The sequence below is a fragment of the Vicugna pacos genome, chromosome 19 (assembly GCF_048564905.1).
Source record: "Vicugna pacos chromosome 19, VicPac4, whole genome shotgun sequence".
NCBI classification, from domain to species: domain Eukaryota; kingdom Metazoa; phylum Chordata; class Mammalia; order Artiodactyla; family Camelidae; genus Vicugna; species Vicugna pacos.
Window position 1 is genome coordinate 287,930 of NC_133005.1, and position 20,271 is coordinate 308,200.

The 20,271-nt window shown below is 46.5% G+C and overlaps 1 protein-coding gene and 1 pseudogene across 1 annotated transcript; both read left to right on the plus strand.

Annotated features, from left to right (window-relative positions):
• The first annotated feature begins 232 nt into the window (after positions 1-232).
• On the plus strand, positions 233-4,003 carry LOC102536070 (uncharacterized protein C2orf81 homolog). Its single transcript, XM_072943686.1, has 4 exons — positions 233-396; positions 2,650-2,880; positions 2,967-3,185; positions 3,599-4,003. Exons 1-4 carry the CDS (start codon positions 379-381, stop codon positions 3,929-3,931), a joined length of 801 nt encoding a protein of 266 aa, XP_072799787.1. The 5' UTR covers positions 233-378; the 3' UTR covers positions 3,932-4,003.
• Positions 4,004-4,665: 662 nt separating this feature from the next.
• On the plus strand, positions 4,666-8,783 carry LOC102535819 (retinol dehydrogenase 12-like; annotated as a pseudogene).
• The last annotated feature ends 11,488 nt before the right edge of the window (positions 8,784-20,271 follow it).

Genomic DNA, 20,271 nt, shown 5'->3' on the forward strand with positions numbered 1-20,271 from the left:
GCACAGGTCCCAGTGGCCCAAAGAGCCCCAGCCGAGGCGGGATGAAGCAAGGTAGCCCCCAGGCCCTGTCTCCCTCCGCTCGGCGGCCCGAGACCCCGGGCCAGGTGAGCGCGCACACCGGGCGCCCCAGGTCGGCCTCCTTTCTCCAGGAGCCTCGTCCCTCCGCGTCCGCCGCCGCTATGGAGACGATGCACGCACGCACGCACGCACGCACGCACGGCTGTGGGTGGGGCCAGCAACCCGGAAGTGCGGTGCGCGGCGCGGCTGCCGGGGCGGCCGTTAGACGGGGCGCCGTTCGACGGAGCGCCCTTAGGCCGGCGCGGCCGTGGAGGGACTAGGAAGCCGTGCAGCTGCGGCATCCGAGCCGCGGCTGTGGCCATGGCGGACAAAGGCTCGGTGAGCTGAAGCTCAGCGGAGGCTGCGCCAGAGCGGGGACCGCCCGTTCGGACCCGGGGCCGCGTCCGGGGCCGGCTCGGAGCGCAGGCGCCCGCCCGCCACGCGGGCGCTCGGGCGGTCGGGGGAGCCGCGTCCGTGCGCCGGGGCGGGAAGCCCCGCCTGCGCCGCGCGCACGCAGACGCGCCGTCGCGCCGGGAAGCCGGGGGCGGGGCTCGGCGGGGGGCGCGGAGCCCAGGAGCGAGCCGTGACTGGGAGCTGCCGGTGCGCGTAGGAAGCCTGTCACGTTGAGTCGCCCGCTTCAAGGCAGCAACCAGCAGCGGCCAGGCCCAGGGAGAGCAGTCGCTAGGGGAATGAGCCCTTCTGAGAATTTCGGGAGGAGAGACGGACCCTCCTCTCCCACACTGCCTGCCCTGCTCCGGCCAAGCCGGGGCTGAGTTGCGGCCGTTCCCCGGGCTTGCCTCCAGGGCTGTCCCGCCGGCAGAGAGGGGCAGCGAGGCTTGAGGAGTTCTGAGCTCAGCGTGAGGTTTAGGGAACTCAGGATGAAGGAGAATGAATTTGGGGGAACACCATGTATGAGGCAGTAAGGTTGGGGTGGGGGGGCAAAGGCTTGGGAAGATTTTGTTGGGAGGTGAATTTTGGAAGGAATCAGGGTCAGGGAAACTTGTGGGGGAGTGAGGAGGCGCCTAAGAGTCTGCTAGTAAATTCCTGTGTCGTTAATGGGTTTGGGGGTCTAGGGTTTTGTTTTCCTTCTCAGTGGATTTTTCTTGATTCTGAAAGGATACAAAACCGTTGTAGAAACCTTACAAAATGGAGAGGAGTGTAGAAAAGAAACATCCACTGTTACAGAAATTTTTTCCCACTGTTACAATTTTGGGCTTTTCCTTTTCTTCAGCACCTGTTGATTTACATATCTGAGATCATACCTGATGTAATTTTGTATCCTGTTTCTTTCATTTAACATATAACTATTTAACTACTCTATTGTAAATTCTTCCTAAAGATTACCTCCAACCATGGGATAATATTCCATCACATAGCCCGTACACAATTAGCCGTCTTTTCTCTTTTTGTTAGATCTATGTTTTCAGCATTCTGCTGTCATAAATGACATTACAGGAAATATTTTAGAGAGTATATTTTTATTTTCATTTCAGAATATGCTTTTTGGTATATTTATAAAACTGGAGTTCATATTTTTGAAAGTTGCACGTCTTTTCAAATGCTGTCATCCACAGTTCCAGTTTTATGATATATTATGTCCTTTGCTTATTATTCTTGGGAGTCTTACAATTTTTAAAAAATTGTATGTGCATTTTTAGTATTTTGGGGGATATTTATCCTTTTTAATATTTGTTGGAAATATTTGTATTTGTTTAGGAAGCAGGAGAAAGTCAAGTTCTGGAGTCTGACCTGTCTGCATACGAATTATGACTCCACTACTTCCTTGCTCTCTGATCCTGGGCAAATTCTGTAAAATGGGGATAAGATACTCTAGTATTTTCGTACATATACTAAAAAATGTGGCAATTGAATCCATGTATATGACTGATAGGGTTTAAGTGGCAGTAAGTGGAAATTACTATTATCAGCTTGTAAATCGGAATATTTAAAAAAAATAACAGGAAAGTTTGACCTATATGTATACACTTTTCTACCCATTTCTTACATGACTTTTATGCTTAGGTAGTTCTCTCTCACCCAGAGGTTATATAACAATTTAAACTACTTTTCCTACATTTTATTTTTTGTTTTTATGTTCTTTTATTTGTGTGTGTGTGTTTATCCTTTAATTCAGCTGGAATTTATTGATATGTATATTGTGAAATGAGGACCTAAGTTGATTTGGGGGAGGGGAGGAGACTCTAAACACACCAGTAATTCCAGCACTGTTTGTTGACTCATCTTTCTTAAGTTCTTTGAACTCTGAAGAGTTTTGAACACTTTAAACTAGTGCAAATAACAAGGACTCTGTGGTTAGAGCCACACATAGCCTGGGTTCAGAGTCTAATCTCAAGCAAGTATAGGTTGACTTCTGCCAAGTTTAAGTTTCTTTGTCTGTAAAATGGGCTTAGTGAGCTGTTAGGAAAATTGAATTAGCTGGGTCACACACCCGGAAGGCATCTGTCCCATACTAGGCTCCTAGTAAACTGTCCCTTTCAAAGGTTTTTTCTTTCCTATTAGGCAACTTGAAGAAGCTTCCCCCTTCTCCACTCCTTGGCTTCCCGCCCTGGTTTGTCTGTTCCTTTCCCACAGAGGCAGGAGAGGCAGCCCCGGCAACACAGTGAGCCCGGATCTGCAGCGGAAAAGCCGCGGCCACCAAAGGTTCCGGTGCCGCAGGCCAACATTGTGCCTGGAGGGCTCACGCAGGCAGAGGTGGCGCAGCTGAGGGCTTGCGAGGAGGGCGAGGAGGTGGTGGGCGACATCATGGAGGAGCTGGTGGAACGAGTGATGGATGCCGCCTACAAATCCTACCTGGAGCGGCAGGTGGGCCTGGATCCGCGTCCTCCAGACCCATCTCCTCTCTCCCCAACCCCTGCCTGCTGGACTGAGACCCTGTCTCGCCTCCACAGTGTATTCCATACACAGTAGACTGGGCACGGGAGACCATGCTACAGATGGTCCAGTTGCGGTTCATGCCCCGGGATGAGGGAGAACCCAACCTGGCAGAGGACCCCACGTGGGCCGAGGACGAGGAACCCACACCCTGCCCGATTGACACCTGGGCTCGGGGAGCCGTGCCCGTGAGGTGCGCGCCCTCCTCAGTAGCACGGAAGAAGAGCCAAGGCACAGTAAGCCCAGCCCCCAGCTACTGCTCACCTCCCACCTCCCGCCCCGCCACGTCTTTGTTCTCTTCGGGGCCTCTCTGAACTGCTCCAGCCTTAGGTCCTCTGTCTCCTGTGTCCACATCTCGCCGTCAGTTTTCTTCCCTCTCCTGCCTGGGGTTCCCATCTGAGAGTTGGGTCCCAGCCCCAGCCTCCAATTCCCTGCTTGAAACCTAGGCTTACCGTCGCCAGGCTTCGCTTCGAAGCTGCCCTTCCCCAGTCCTAGCCTCTGCATTCTCACCACGCACCTGGGGCTCCCCACTGTGGCCCGCAGCCCCAGATCCAAACTCTGGCCGGGTTCCTAGTGACCCAGCAGCTGGGAGGGGGAGGCCCAGTTGCTGCGTGAGCTGTGGGTGGGCTGCACCCGCATACTCCTGCAGGGCCTGGACCCCAAGGATCAGGAGAGCCAGGATCTTCAGAAGGGGCCTCACCCTGTGCCTGGAGTTCTCAAGGCCATGTCCCAGGTGGTGAGGAAGCCCACGTTGCTGCCGAAAGTGCTGAAGATGGCTCCTGGTGCGAGCACGTGGAACCCAGCCACCAAGCAGCTGCTTAGCCCTGCTGAACCTCAACAGGAGGACAAAGAGGACAGCACCTCTCGTCCCATCCACACGGGTGCCCCAGAACCCCAAGTGACGGTGGCACAGCCAACAAAAAACTCAGGTCCCCAAATATCATCACTCCCCTCCAAGCACCTGCCCCATTCTGGGCCCTGAACCTCAGGCAGTGGGAATCCCGCCTACCTTCTGTCTGCCTGCCAGAAATAAACACCCGCGTTGCCTTAACAATTGGCCCCATGCCTTTCAGTTTCTTCGAAGTGTGCGCTCACGGAACTGGAGAGGAGCAGTTGTCCTGCAGGCCTAGAAGATAGAACACTGACTCCCGGGAATAAGTGCATTACCACCCTTAGGGGACCCTGCTTTAGGGCCAAGGTGACTCCCCAGCAGAGGCAGTCTGGAGAGCCATCTGTCCGCAAAGGAGCAGACGTAAGAGTTGCGAGTGGGGGTCTGTCTCAGTTTGGAGTGTTCATTGAGTCTCATTCCAGTAGGGGAGGAAGGGGATGGCCCTGCATGAGCACAGAGCGATTCAAGGCATGAGGAATTTGATTTCTAGTCCCTGGGTCTCTCTCAGTTCACCTTAGCGCGCAAATCCAAGTTTCATGTGGAGACAAATCTGAGCCTATGCAGGGCTCAGGGTAGTCCCAGCTCTCTTGACCTTTGACATGGGCCAGCATTGGAGTGAGGCAGTCAGGTTACTAGGGAAAACAATTAAAGGAGGAACTCACTCTCAGGTTCAAACGGGGAGCTCCAACACTTCCAAGAGAGAATGCCTCCTTAAATTTTGGGTCTGCTCCACGCCAACCTCTTGGTTAGTCTCCGTTTCGCTTTGGCTAGTCCCTCCCCACCTTCTATGTGGGCAACCTTCCACTGACAGGCCAGCATTCTCTGCTATGTCACTGTGGTTTCTACTCTGCACCCCAGTCTGGGGGCCCAGCTCTGTCCTCACTGTGGTCCTCCTGCTTAGACTAAGTGTGTATACCTGGCAAAAGTGTTATCTCTGGGACCTCCAGCACTGCTCCACAGACCTGACCGGGAAGACGGCAGTGGTGACTGGGGCCAAGAGCGGTGAGTGCTCATCCTGCCCTGTCACCTCACACAGGCCACAGCCTCCAACAGCCCCAACAGGGAGGGCAGAGAGGAGGATCAGCACCCTCTGTCAGACCCTTGTCTCTCCCCTTGCTCCGCTGCCCTCTCCGCGCTCCCCGGACCAGCCTTCTCTGAAGCTGCCCTCCCACAGGCATTGGGAAGGCTGTGTCCCAGGAGCTGGCCCGCCGCGGGGCGCGTGTGATCCTGGCCTGCCACAGCCGTGAGCGTGGACAGCGAGCCCTGGCCCAGATACGAGCAGCCTCACAGAGCAACCAGCTCCTGCTTGGTGAGGTGGACGTGAGCTCGATGGCCTCCATCCGGAGCTTTGCTCAGTGGCTTCTGCGTGAGCATCCAGAGATACACCTACTGGTTAACAATGCTGCAGTCTGCGGTGTGTGTCTTGACTGACTTCCCCTAAATGCATTTCAGGAGCCTCCTTTCTGGCTCAGGGACCCCAAAACAGGCATCCCCTAAGCCTAATCTGCATGTCCTGTGGCAACACCCTTAATTCGGACACTGTCCTAAAAAGCCTACCTTAAGTTGTAGCTTCACACTTCACTGCCCCGATGTTGGCACATACGTGCTCCTGGGGCTTTTTCTACTGAACCTCACTATATCCTCCCCAGACACCATCTCCCTCAGGGCTGTCATTCCATCACCCACCACCTGTGTTTTCGTCTCCTCCCATGATTGCCCACAACACGTGCTCCAGAGGGCCTTGCTGTCACCCTTGCCACCAACTACACTGGACCCTTTCTGCTCACAAATCTGCTCCAAGGTAAGGAAGGTTGGGTGCTTATCTTCTGTGCTGCCCCTGTGTCTTCACTCCTCTGGCATTGTCGTGGCTTACCGCCTCCCATGGCACCCAGATGCTTGCTGAACGATGACCCAGTACACTTTTGCTGGACACAGCAGGGGAACCCACTTGGCACCAGCCAGGATTAGGAGGCTGGTAACCGAATCAGTCAGCCCCAAATACAAGAAGGTGTAAGATCTGTACCGGCCGCCTCTCCTTCCCCAGGTCTGCGTACTAGCCCGGCCAGGAGTCAGGCGTCTCAGCAGAAGCTTCCTGAGGTCACTGGGCTGCTGGGGTTGAGGAGGTTCTTCCTGGGGAGGTGGGGGTGGGTGGCAGGCACATCCTCCCTAACAATGTTTTCCAGGTTGTCTAATAGCCTCTGAGGAAGCTGGTTAGTTTTTGGCCAGGTAATACAAAGAACAAAATCGAAAGCATGAAAGTGTACAAGAGGGTATGCAGAAAAAAAGGAGAAAAGGAATAAAAGGAAAGGGAAGAAGTCTCCTCTCCTTGAGAAGCAGCTGCCCACCCCCCTCCTGGGGGGCAATTAAAGTGGCCCCACCTGGAAAGTGGAGAAAGAGCAAGGCCAGACTCTGCACATTTGCAAGTACATATGTTTCTTCCCCTTTCCAAAATGCACACTATGCTGCAACATCCTGTCTGTGCCTCGCTTATGACAGTTCCTTAAACTGTCTTCTCTCCTGTCTCCCCTCCTGCCACCAAATCACCGTTCGTCATACCACTGTCTTGCTTCAGGTCCTTTGAAGGTGCTCTGTGCTTTATAGACATAAAAACTAAGCTGCTTCTCCCCACTTACAAGTCCGTCTGCAGACTGGGAACCTCACCGTTGCCTTTCCCAGACCTACACTCTTGTCACCAGCCAGCCGATCTGTGTCTCTTGGACCACTCTGTTTTTTAATTCTGGCTGCGCTTTTGCACGTCTGTTTCCCTTTATCTGGAATATCCCTTCCCATCCCTTTAAGGTAGAGTAGCGCTAGCTCAGCTGCCCACACCCAGCACAGATACCGCCTGTGCTGTGGGCTCTGCCCTCACCCCTCTGCCTCCCCGGCTGCCCCACTTCCAGGGCTCCTGAGGCCCCTGTGCATGTCTCTGCTCCTGCCCTGATGCTGCTGCATGAAGATCAGCCTCCAGCTCGGCTGCGAGCCCCCTTGGCCTTCACGTCACTGTGTCTGCGAGTTTGGGTCCATTGTCCTCTTTAAGAATGATTTTCTCTCCAGCAGGTTTTGGCTAGATACCTCCTGCTCAGCTTTTCATTTGTGATTCTTCCTTTAAATGTAGGCTCAAGACAGTTTTAGCATTTTGAAACAACAGGCAAACTCATACGTGACAGCTAGTATTTTTCACACTTTCTATAATCCAGACTTTTTTTTTATTAGATACTCTTTTTTTCTTTTTCTTTTTTTAAGATTTAACTTGTTCTCTTGATACTAATTACACTTTCTTTCTGAAGGTAGTTTAAAAAGTTTTTTTTAAGCCCCACTTTTCCAAGTATCTCTGCATATGTTTCTTTTCCCCTGAACTTAGCACCTGTATGTCCTTAGCCCATAGGTTGTGTCTGCCGGGGTCCAGGGGCCTAATGGATAGTCGCGCGATGAATAAGTAAGTGACTGAGTGTATGAATGTGTGAAAGACAGCTTTCACAGCATTTCCAGTCTCTCCTTCCCCCTCTTAGCCCTCAGTGAGATTAAAAACATGAACCAGGATCAATTACATTACCTCCAGCTGGCAAGTGGAAGAAAAGCAAGGCAAAACTCCACTTTTATTTTAGGCAAAAAAAACCCCACAAGAAACAAAAAACAAAACCCCCAAACAAAACAAAAGACACACTAAATAAAACAGGAGAGAAAGCCTGAGGAAAGCAACTGAGATGGAAATGCAGTCTCAGGCCACATTCAGCCGTCCTGCGCCTCACCTGGGCGCCTGCGTGGGCGGCCTGCTCTCCTGGAGTCTCATGAAGAAGCAGGCTGGGGAGTGGGCAGGGGAGTCTGCTGCAGGACTTGCGCTGAAAGTGTGTGGTCCTCCCTCCTCCCAGGGACCCTACAACGGGCAGGGGCAGCCCGAGTGGCCAATGTGTCTTCCTTCCGGGAAGAGAAAGGGTACATTGATGAGGAACATCTGATGGGGGCTGGCAGACCTTTGACCTTCAACCAGAGCTATGATTGCAGCAAATGCCTTTGGCCTCATTCGCTGGGAAGCTGGCCCAGAGACTTCAAGGGACAGGTATTTGCCTCTGGCAGCCCCTACTCCTCCACTCCCAAGGCACCTCTCAGTCCTTCACATCTCATCCCAACATGTTCTGTCCATGAAATATTCCCAGTATCCCCCGAGCCAGCTGTTTACCTCCACCCTTTATCATCTGTGTGCCCTCTGTTTCTCTCAACCCCATCTTCACATCTCCTCTTCAACCTTTCTTCCAATTCTCATCGCCCACAACTCCCTCTCCCAGTACTTTCCAATACCAACACCATCCACTGTGCTCCCCGCTAAAGTTCATCCAACAGTTTCAAGCACTGAAGTCCCCTTCCTGGTCGGATATCGCCATTCATGTGAGTTACAGAACCCTGACTTCCGGGTCACCTCCACCCAGCAGGGCTGGTAGGGTCCTCCCTTTTTCGCACATTGTAGAACCATGTTTAACCCTTTCCTCCTCTCTGCTTTGCACTACACCTGTTTCTCCCTCTCGCAGGTGTGACTGTGAGCTCCGTGGACCCTGGCGTTGTATACACGGAGACCATGAAGAATTTCTCTTGTTCCATCGTTTCATCTTCTGGCTCAGCCTCTTCTTTAGGGTGGGTGGGGAGGAGCTGGCTCTGCCTGAAGGGCTTGGGGCAGGGGGTCTGCTGCACAGTGTGTCCCTTCAGGCTACAGCCTGCCTGGCTTTTATCCCTCCTCCTCCCCCCCACCCCCATGTCTCTGCAGAACAGCAGACAGGGTGCAGTCCCAGCGCTCTACCTGAGCTTGGCAAAGGAGCTACATGGCATTTCTGGAAAACATTCTAGCAGTTCCTGTGTGATGACTCTTGCCCCTAAAGCTGCCCGAGATCCTCACGTCGCCCAAAGCCTCTGGGATACTTCAGCCCGACTAACACATCTAGACAAGATGAGCTGACCCTCTGTGACCCCCGCCCTGACTCGCCACCTTCCCCCGACTCCCAGCCCTCACTCAGATTATGCCTTCTGCTTGTCAGTTCCAAGGGTCAGTCAATCACCTTGTTCGGTGTAATGACCACTTCCTCTTCCTGTTGGCTCCGGTGCATGAGAGCTCAGCTTAGCCTGAGGGCAGTTTCAGCTTCCACTTTATAGTCAGTTCTCAGATGGAAGTGTTCATCGCTTGGGCACTAGGATCTCCAGACCTACCGAGCCCCACGTTGTGATGACGGGGAGAGAAAGTCCTTCCGGTGGTGGCTATTAGGGCGCCAGGGAAAGGGGGGCTTCCACCTGTGCCTCTCGGGTCCTGGCTTCAGGGAGGCAGCACCACGTAGTGTCCTCTGGACGAAGGCATACACCACGTGCTGTAGGGCTGCACCCCAGCTTCTCAGGGTGTTGTGTCCCAGCTGGTTCGGTAAGAGCCCCGTAATGGTTCCATCTTTCTATCGAGCCAGCTTCTACTAGGCTCTGAGTCATGTGATAAGGCAGGTGAATTCTCGGCGTGAGAGCCCACTGCTTCTTTTCTAGGGTCTTTGTTCATCAGCAGAAGTTTGTTTTTTTTTTTTTAATGGGAGTCCTGGGGATTGAACCTAGGACCTCGTGCATGCTGAGCACGCTCTCTGCAGCTGAGCCACACCCTCTCCCTCATCAGCATAACTTTTGGAATCAGCTTTTCAAATTTCACACAAACAAATCCTTTTGGGATTGCGCTGCATCTACGTGGGAGGATCGATGTGTGTATGATAGCGAGTGGCCCTGAACGTGAACACGGTGTACTTACATCTATTTAAGTCTCATTAATACCTTCATAAAGTTTTTAATAATTTTATCCATAAAGATCATGCATAAGTTTTACTGTAATTCCAGGTACCCTGCTTTTTATGCTATTGCATGTGGTATTTTAAAACTCATATATTAATCATGTATCATACAACTTTATTAAGTTCTCTAATTCTAATAAGTTATCTGTAGTTTTTCCACATAGAACATCACACCATCGAGGGATAATAACAGATTTATTTCTCCCCTTTCAGCTATGATAAATCTTGTTTCTTTTCCGAGACCTTAATTGATTTTCTAGTATGAAACCAAACTTGCTTTTAAACCAACTTGGTCAGAGTATTACTTTCATATACATTGCTAAATTTAGTATGCTCATGCTTTCGTCTGGAACTTTTTGCTGCGTCCATAAATAAGACTGGCTATACTGCCCTTTTCCTTACTTATATTGCCATTGTCTGGTTTTGCTGTCGTGGGTGTATTCATTTTATAAAATGAATTTGTGTTCATCCAGGGACATCATATGAGAAGCAAATGTCAATTAATTGAGGATTAGGTGTACAAGAAACTTGACAGGGGAAATAGCTGTGAGGGAAAATGGAGGAGAAGCTGGGAGAAGCTGGGAGACCCACCAGACAGTGAGACCAGTCTGGCCCTGAGTGAGGAGAGAAGGCTGGGAAGGAGCATCTTAGGGTGCAGTGGAGTAATTTTTCCATTTTTAACCTCCCTCTCTTGTTTTGAAAGTATACAGTCTATTTCTGTTCTTTATTGGTTTGTCTAAAAATTTTAACCTGTATGTTTAATTTAACAGTATCTTTAATCAATATCTTTATTTTTCTTTTAAACAGTACATAGATCTTAGAATTCTTCAACATTAATCATTCCCTTTGAATTTGTATACTTTTGTAACCCAGTATTTTAATTATTTCATTAATTTCATAAATCAGGTATTTTGTTATTTTCAATAACAAAATTGATATTTTTATCAGTTGATATTTGCGTAGATTTACCCATATATTTAATATTTTCTTTGCTCACTGTTCTTTTTTATGTCTCAGATCTTCTATCTGAGATTATTTTCCTATCTTGAAGTATATCCTTAGAAATTTCTTTGATGAGGATTTGTGGTAGACAGACTTCTAAGGTGGCTCCCAAGTTTCCTACCCCCTAGTGTACACATTCTCCAAAATCTCCTCCTGAGTGTGCGAAGAACTCCTGAACATGATGGCAGTTTACTCCTGCAATTATGTTATATATCTGGTAAAGGGATTTGCTGATGTAATGAAAGCCAGAACCATTTGGCTCTGTGTGTGTGTGTGTGTGTGTGTGTGTGTGTGTGTGTGTGTATGTGTGTGTGTGTACAGTATTTTTTCATGTCTACCATAGTTTTCTTCACCTCTTTCAGTTACATTTTTCTGTGTTTGAGTTCCTCAAAGCTTTCCAAGGTTTGAGTCATTCATTAATTCATTCATTAAATAAATAAGCATTTTGCAGCTACATGGAAGGACCTGGAGATCGTCATTCTAAGTGAAGTCAGCCAGAAAGAGAAAGAAAAATACCATATGATATCACTCATATGTGGAATCTAAAAAAAGAAAAAAGAGGACACTGATGAACTCATCTACATAACAGGAACAGACTCGCAGACACAGTAAACAATCTTAGGGTTATGGTTGTGGAGAGGGGGAAGGGGGTGGGATGGGATAAATTTGGGAGTTTGAGATTTCCAAATGGTAGCCACTATATATAAAAATGGGTAAGAAACATTTTTTCTGTAGAGCACAGGGAACTATATTCAATATCTTGTAATAATCTTTAATGAAAAAGAATATGAAAACAAATATTGTATGTATATGCATGACTGGGACATTGTGCTCTACACCAGAAATTGACACATTGTAATTGACTATACTTCAAGAATTTTAAAAAAGCAGCAGTTATAACAAAATGAAGAATCTGTGCTCTTGACCCACAGTAAAATACCCATCAATTCCTTTAATTAATTAACTAATTAAATGTGTTTGTGGCATGTCAGCTGATCAAGACATTGTTGTATATGTTATTGTCCTACAGTGATGGATAAAATAGACAAGCATCCATGAAGTCAAGGGGTGTATATTCTAGCAGAGTGAGAGACATAATAAACACAAATATGTCATAAGATTCCATAGTCATGAGTGCTGTGGACACACAAGAAGCAAGAAAGGAAAGAAGGAGTACCGTGATGAGGGGCTGGGGTTGAAATTTTAAATAGGTTGGCCAGGTAAAGACTCAAGAAACCAGTTGGCTTTGAGTTAATAAAAAGAAAGGCTATTTCGGGTGGACCGGACCTAATCAGGTGAGCCCTCGAAAAGGGTTCAGGCTTTGTCAGAAGTCAGAGAGTCTCCTGTTCACCTTGAAGAAGCACACTGCCCCGTTGTGGAGCGGGCCACGTGGCCTCTAGCAGTTGAGGCTTCAGTTCTGCGGTTGCAAGGAGCAGAATTTTGTCAATAACCGGTGAGCTTGGAAGAGGACCAGGAGCGCAGATGAGACTGCAGCCCTGAATGACACCTGGATTTCAGCCTGGTGAGATCCTGAGCAGAGGACCCAGCCAACCTGGGTGCGACAACACATGTTTTCTTTTAAGCCACTGGGTTTGTAGTCACTTCTTATCCAGAAATAGGTCCAAATACAGGATCTAGTAATAGCAAACTCCTTCAGTTTCGTTTGAAAATGTCTTTATTTCGCCCTCATTTTTTAAGAATCATTTCGCTGGCTAAAGCTGACAGTTACTGTCTCTTATTCTGCTGAAAATAGTATTTTTTGTCTCTGGCTTTCATTGTTGCTGTTGAGAAATCAGATACTAATCCAACAGTTACTTTGTGGGGAATCTGCTCTCTATACTTCAAATCCCCTTTTCTGTTTTTAAAAGTAAGTGAAACATACGCATTTTATATATGTAACAAAATTCCAATGTCAGTAATCTTTGCAGGTTTGAATGGTTATGGCAGCTTGTTTCTTTGTGTGTTTAGTGACCTTGTACCCCATGGTGCTTGGAGGTTTAGCTCTAGGAATGATTAGAGTCCTAGGATTAAGGTACATTCCCCAGAGAGAGTTTACATTTAGTTTGGCCAGGTTTCCAGGAGTGCTATACTGACTTGGACCACTTTAACTTAAATTCTTGTCTTGGAATTTTTGGGTCACTCACATGGTATACACTCTGCCCCCAAATGTGTGTGAGTACAAACTTATTATTTTGAATTATAAATGAGGCTTCCCCCCCAGTGGGAAGCCTAGATACTTTCCTTCTATACCTAATTTGTTGAGCATTATTATCATAAACAGATATTCAGTTTTGTCAAATACTTCTGCATCTACTGAGATGATCATATGAATTGCATTTTTATTCTGTAATATGATTTATCATTTATTAATTTGCATATATTGAAACATTCTTGCATCCACAGATAAATTCTATTTAATCACGGTGTACGGTTCTTTTAAGTTGCTGCTGAATTCGGTCTGCTAGCGTTTAAGCATTTTTACATCCACATTCATCAAGGATACGGGCTTGCAGTTTCCTTTTTCTGTAGTGTCCACACCTGGCAACGGTATTGGGCAATGAGGCCTTGTGAAATGAGTTTAGGGGTGTTGACTCCACTCTGAGTTTTTGAGAGTTTGATAAGGATTGGTATTAATTCTGTAAATGTTTGGTAGGCTTCACCAGGGAAGCCATCTCATCCTGAGATTCTCTGTGTTGGGCAGTTATTAATTACTGATTCAATCTCCTTACTCATAATTGTTCAAATTTTCTATTTCTTCGGGATTCACTCTTTATACGTTGCATGTTTCTAGAAATTGACCCATTTCATCTCGGTTATTCAGTTTGTTGCCGTGTAGTTTTTCATAATAGTCTATTGTGATTATTTATGTTCCTATGGTACCAATTGTAGTGTTTCCTCCTTCATTTAAAACTTTGTTGACCTGGAGGGTAGGTAACAGCTCAGCGGCAGAGCGCATGCTTAGCACACACGGGGTCCTGGGTTCAGTCCCCAGCACCTCCCTTAAAAAGATTCTTTTTAAAAGTAGAATTTCATTGATTTGTGTCTTTTTTCAGTTAGTCTAGCTAAATGTTTGTCAGTTTGGTTTATCTTTCATAAGAAGCAACGCTTAGTTTTTTCTCTGCTGTTCTTTCTGCTCCCTGTTGCATCTATTCCTGCTTCAGCCTTTGTCATGCCCCTTCTTCCGCTGACTTCGTCTAAGAGCTTGCTCGCACCTGCTGCCCTCCTGCCGAAACTCTGGGTGACGGCTCCGCGTTAGGAGTTCGCTGCGGGAAGCCCCTGACTGCAGTGGTGCTTCTGCGTAGACTTCCTTCTAGTTCTATTTGCATTTGATTTATATATTTAAGTGCTCCAATGTGTGGGGCATAAATATTGACGATTGTGTCTTCTCGGTAGATTGACCCTCTGTCATCATGTAATTGTTGTCTCTGTTGCTTTTGACCATGTTTAAAGCCTGTGTTGTCTACGACTAGCTACCCCCACTTTCTTTTGGTTGCCATTGTGTCACACATTTTTCCACCCCTTCACTCGCCTGTGTGTGCTCTTAAAGCCAATGTGAGCCTCTTACAGGCAGCATAGCATTGGATTGTGTTTTTATGTCCATCCACTTATTAGTGTTTTCACTGGGGAATTTAATCCATTTACATTAGAGTGATCATTGACAGAGAGCAGCGTCCTGCTGCCTTGGTGTTGATGCTGGGTCTGCTTTATAATCCCTGGTTCCTCGCGCTTTCTTGCTGTCGTCTTTGGGACCCTGGCACTCTTTGCAGAGGTTCGCTTAGATCCTTTATCATCATCTTTGTGTGACGACCACAGGTTTTTCCTTTCTGGTTATCATGAGGCATATTGATGTCACAACTACCATATTTTTATATTGTGTATCTAATAACAAATTAGTTATGGTTACTTTGTAATTTTTTTTTAGCTTTCAAACTAGAGTTGTGAGTCACACATCACCATTACAATATTATAGAATCTGATTTTCACTATATATTTACCCTTAACAGTGGGCTTAACACCTACATTCATATGTTTTTATGAGGTCTATTAGCATCCTTTCATGTCTGCTTAAAAAAACTCGATTGGGCATTCCTTATAAGACAGCACCATGCTACTGTGATACCTCCAGCATTGTATATACAGGGTATTTTGTGGTTCTTTATACATTTTTGTATTTTTTCCCCTAGTTTTAAAAAATGCCACTGGATTTTGGTAGGGATTGCACTAAATCAATAATGGCTTTGGGTAGTAGGGACATTTTAACAATATTAATTCTTCCAACCCACGGACAAGGGATAACTTTACATTTATATCTGTCTTGTTCCATTTCTTTCATCAGTGTATTGTAGTGATCTTTTATCCCCTTGGATAAATTTATTCCTTATTATTTTATTGTTTTCGATGCTGTTATAAATGAAATTGCTTTCTTTCTTTTTCAGATAATTTTCAGTATGTAGAAATACGACTGACTTTTGCACTTTAAATTTTTATTCCACAACTTTACTGAGTATGTTGATTAGTTCTGACACGTTTTTGGTGAAGTTTTTAGGACTTTCTGTATATAAAACCATGTTACCTTAAAATAGAGACATTGCATCTCTTATTTTCCAGCTTTGATGCCTTCCACATCCCTTCCTCGCCTGACTGCCCTGGCGAGGGCTCCCGCGAACGTGCTGAGTGTGCGGAGGAGGTGAGCTGCCTTGCCTTGCTCCTGACACTGGGGGGAGGGTTTTGGACTTCCGCTGCTGAGTATGTGTTGAAGCGTGGCCTTGAGTTACATTCATTCTACACCTAAGTTGTTCAGTGTCTTTTCTGTGTCTGTTGATTGTGTTTTTTCTTTTGTTCTGTATGAGCAGCAGCATGTAAAGCCGTACTACTGCTGAATCTGGGAGAGGAGAAGTGGTCCCTGCCCCTCTTAGGGTGCAGTGCCAGGTGACGCTTAGGGGACTCGTGGCAGGGGAGCCTGGCTTCTGTGGAAAACTGTGAAATGTCGTGGCTTCTTTCTTCTTGTTCAGTTGTGTCTTCTTGGTGCTTGAAATCTGTGTGGGTGAAAACCCAGAGCCTGATGGAGGGCAGCTGTGATCCTGACGGTGCAGTCACAGAGAAGCAGGCCCTTCCTCTTCCTCTGCTGCCAGTAGTGAGCAGGCTTCTCCACTGGCCTGAGTCTTCTGTGTAAAACCAAGAAGTAATAAAAGCCTTAAGAGGCTCTGGTTATGCTTCCCTAGGTTCCTGAGATTTTTTTGGCCCAGAAACTGAATACTCTCCTTCCCAGTATTTGTCCTCAGCTCCCAGTTTTGTTGAAAGTCTCCACCTTACGCTGAAATGAGAGTGGCTGTCTTTGTCTCACTGAGTCCCTTGGGCACAGGAGAAAGTTGCCTCACTCACGACCGGTTGGCGTCTGATGTGCATTAGTCACTTGGTGAACACAGTGGAGGGAGACTGAGGAAGCAGAGGCTCACTGTCTAGTTGTGCTGGCACACGTGTCAGAATGCGGTCAGCTTAACACAGCGCAGGCGCAGGAGGCACAGAGGACAACAGCAGCGCTCCTGTGAGTGTGGAGCATGGAGGGTGGTGAGGGGTCAGCGATCTGACCCGGATTCAGTGTCATAGTTCTGATTAGTAACTGCGTCCTCTGAAAACGGCTGCCAATTTTAAATAGGACACTTACCTTCCCTATTGTACAAACCCATCCTGTTTTCATTTTGTAAGTAAACTTTGTTCACATTTAAACACTGGAAAACAATGTATAAGTTATATTTTTTCCTTAAATTTGACTATATGTGGATGAGAAAAACTGCAGTAGATAGAGCAGCACGTAGGGTCCTGTGGACATTTTCAAAGGACTGAAATATGTGAACCTTATTGGAAGGTCCTGTTACTGTCAGACCAGTGGGAGTGAGTGCGACCCTGGGGAAGCAGTGCTGTATGACCATCAAAGCCGAGACGTAGAAAGAAATGGGAGCCCTCAGGTCACAGGAGGGTCAGAATAGGGCCATCTTTCAGTGGAGAAGTCCCTGCAGCCACCGGCTTGTGATGCTGACTTTGTCCACGCGTCTGGTAATGGACATCCGAGGTGTGTCGTTGTGAGAGAATCTGCACCTGCTAACCCCAAGTCCGCACGAAGCCTGTTCAGTCACGTGCAGGGCGGGGCATTGCTTCAGGGTCCTCCGAGACTGCAGTGAGCAATAGACAGTCACAGTTCATTCACTGACTTCTACGCAGAACACTGAGAACATGGGCTCAGTTTGAAAACCAATACTCTTAACCACCTAGTAAAATGTTTCACACGAGAGGCGTTAAGTTCCAGGCCCGGGTACGATTTGCCATTGGTCACCGTTAATAAGTCATGAATAACAGATATCGCCTGCCTTGCGGTGAGTCTAGTTTTATCTAAGACCCTTGGAGAGAAGAGGTGAGTGATACCTTCTCAAATTCAGATTTTATAATCAGCAGTTCTCTCGATTTCCCCTGTGACCCAGTGGTTTTTGAGACTGTGTTAGTTTCCTTGTATTTGTGGGGTTTTCTATATTTATGCTTTGGTTTCTAGTTTCATTTCATTACATCACAAAAGATTCTTCAATTTGTAAGGCGCCTTTTGTGACATAACGTGTGTCTATCCTGGAGAATATTCTGTCGTCACTTTAAAAGAGCCAGTTATTCTGCAGCTAGACGGAAGGCTCTGTGTATGTCTGTTGGGTCCGCTTGTCTGAAGCGCTGGTCAGGTCCACTGACTGTTTACTGATTTCTGCCTCAACGTTCTATTCAGGGTTGAAGGTCAGATATAGAAATGCCTGCTGTTGTGTTGCACTCAGTTTCTCCTGTTAGATCTGCCACTGTTTGCTTTACCTTCTTAGATGATGATGTCAGGTGTGTGTAAATGCTTGAAATTGTTGTAACTTGCTAATAAGTTGACTGTTATTATCGCATAATACATTTTTGTCCCTGGTGACCATTTCTGGCTTAAAGCCAACTTTGTGCAGGAGAAGTTTAGCCACTCCTGCTTTGTTTTAGTCATCATTTTCATGGAATATCTTTTTCCATCACTTCACTTCCAGCCTATGTGTGTCCATAAATCTAAAATGAATTCTTGTAGACAGCATACAGCTGGATTTTGGCTTTTTAATCCACTCAGCTACTACGTATCTTTTAATTAGGGAGTTTAGCTAATTTACAGGCAAAATAATCTTTGATCAGAATGACTTACAGAGCTCCTTCCAGAGAGAAGCTGGATGTTGACTTTTATTTCCTGCTCAGTCTGCACTGAGCCATAAGGAATATCTGCTGGAAGAAAAACACCTTGAAAACTGAAAACATTCACGGTTTCACCAGAGCAGGAAGATCACCCTGATTCCAACACAAGACAGTGGGACCCTTCTGTTGCCAGTGCAAGGAGAACTAAGAGCAAACACAGAGTGGAGAACACTCAGTGTTTTCAACTAGAAAGGAACTAGATGACTCCACAGTTGATTGAACTTTTTTTTTGTCAAAAACAATCCAATAAATGTTAGCTCCACCAGAACAATCTAAGTTCTGTGTAGAAAAGGGAAGTGTCTCTCTTTCTACTGTGTGTGTGTCTACTCTTTCATTCACACAGCTTAATGCTTAGAGTGTTACACTTACTTAGTAAATCTTTAATCCACTTACTCATTCATGAAAGAAATAGGCACTGATTTTCCAGCACCATTTTGTGTCTTAGAGATTGAACACAAGGAAGAACTGAGTACAAGAATTATGATCAGGAAGGCTCCAGTGTAGTGAGGGACAAACTAGAGGCAGACACCTTCAGACAGCTGCCATGGCTTTGACCAGACATGAATAGGGGCTGACTGAGGTCTGGGGCATGTGGAAGCTTGTCTGGTTACTTGAGTAAAGACGTCATTGTTGACAGACTCACTGAGACCAGACGGCTGGTGTCTTCTAGCACCACGTCTCTGAAGAACTTTCTCCAGGATGAATCCACAAGGCCTGTGACTCTTGATGGAAATCCACTCTACTTCCTCCAGGTCACTGCTTGGTAAAAGTTCACAGACACTCAGCTCCGATGGGGCTTCCCTGGCCAGTTCTGTGTGCGGAGTTGACATGATGGTGCTGGGCCAGGGGCTTTGTGTGCAGTCGGCTCAGACCTTGTTTGCTGCTTCTCTGCCTACTCTTTTATACCCTTCAGATACAATCAGGGATGTACAGACACTGAGAACAATGAATGTTTATTGAAAAAATTATCACATGAGGTATGGTGTGAAATACCATGGACATGCTCAGATAAAGTCATGACTCTTCACTGGTTATTATGTATTTTGAGAACATGTAACAAAGCTGTCCTTTTCACCAGTTTTAGGTGTCTAGGGCAGACAGTGTCACTGAACCATGTCTTAACCATGACTGTGGATGGATCAGCCTGACAGAAACCTCAAGTTTCTGACCTGTGAAATGTCTCAACAATTCTTCAGAATTTTTAAGAGTTCCAGTCAGTTGATATGTAAAATGCCTTCTATATAGCAAATGCTCGATAAATTGGTTATAGATCTGTTATTATTAAAATGGCAGAGAGCCTTCCAGCAGTGCTCAGAATCCTGCAGGATTAGACAGGCTTCACGGTGAATTCAGGGTCTGCAGGTGTAACCTCTCTCATCTCTGTACAACTCAGATGTTCATTACAAGGCGTAGGGCATACAATGCAGAAGCACAGGCCAGAGGCCCGTGGGACTCACGCGCTGAGTGGTGGCCCCAGCCTAACCCGTCTCCGTTTTCTCTGTGGTCTCCAAACGTCAGTTACCGTCTGCTTTGCATCTTCATTCTGTCCATCTGTGAAAGGTAATAGAAGCCTCTTGACTTAATCCAATTGAAGCTGGTCTCTCCAGTTCTTCCATAATGTCCACAGGTCCCCAAATTGTATTTTGTGTTCTATCTTCATTTTTTTTTCACTGAAATATAGTCAGTTACAATGTTGTGTCAATTTGTACTATACAGCATAATGCTTAAGTCATACATATGTATACATATATTTGTTTCCATGTTCTTTTTCATTATAGGTCACAAGAAATTGCATATAGTTCCCTGTGCTGCACAGTATACACTTGTTGTTTATCTATTTTATATATAGTAGTTAGTATCTGCAAATTTCAAATTCCCAATTTATCCTTTCCCACTCGCTTTCGCCCCTGGGAATCATAAGTTTGTTTTCTATGTCTGTCAGTCTGTTTCTATAAGTTCATTTGTATCTTTTTTTTTTTTTTAAGATTCCACATCTAAGTGATATCATGTAGTATTTTTCTTTCTCTGTCTGGCTTACTTCACTTATAATGATGATCTCCAGGTCCATCCATGTTGCTGCAAATGATATTATTTTATAATATTTTATAGTTGGGTAGCATTCCATTGTAGAAATTTACCACAACTTTTTTATCCACTCATCTATCAATGGACATGTAGGCTGTTTCTATGTGTTGGCTGTTGTAAATAGTGCTGCTGTGAACACTGGGGTGCAGATGTCTTTTTGAATTACGTTTTTCTCTAGATACACGTCCGGGAGTAGTATTGCTGCATCACATGGTAATTATTAGTTTTTAAAGGAACTTCCATACTGTCTTTAAAGTGGCTGCACCAATTTATATTCCCTCCAACAGTATAGGA

What these genes read in the sequence shown, in the direction of transcription:
- LOC102536070 (XM_072943686.1), top strand. An exon ending in AATCCTACCTGGAGCGGCAG is followed by an intron (nt 2,881 to 2,966) that starts GTGGGCCTGGAT and finishes TCGCCTCCACAG; the next exon opens with TGTATTCCATACACAGTAGA. An exon ending in GGAAGAAGAGCCAAGGCACA is followed by an intron (nt 3,186 to 3,598) that starts GTAAGCCCAGCC and finishes ATACTCCTGCAG; the next exon opens with GGCCTGGACCCCAAGGATCA.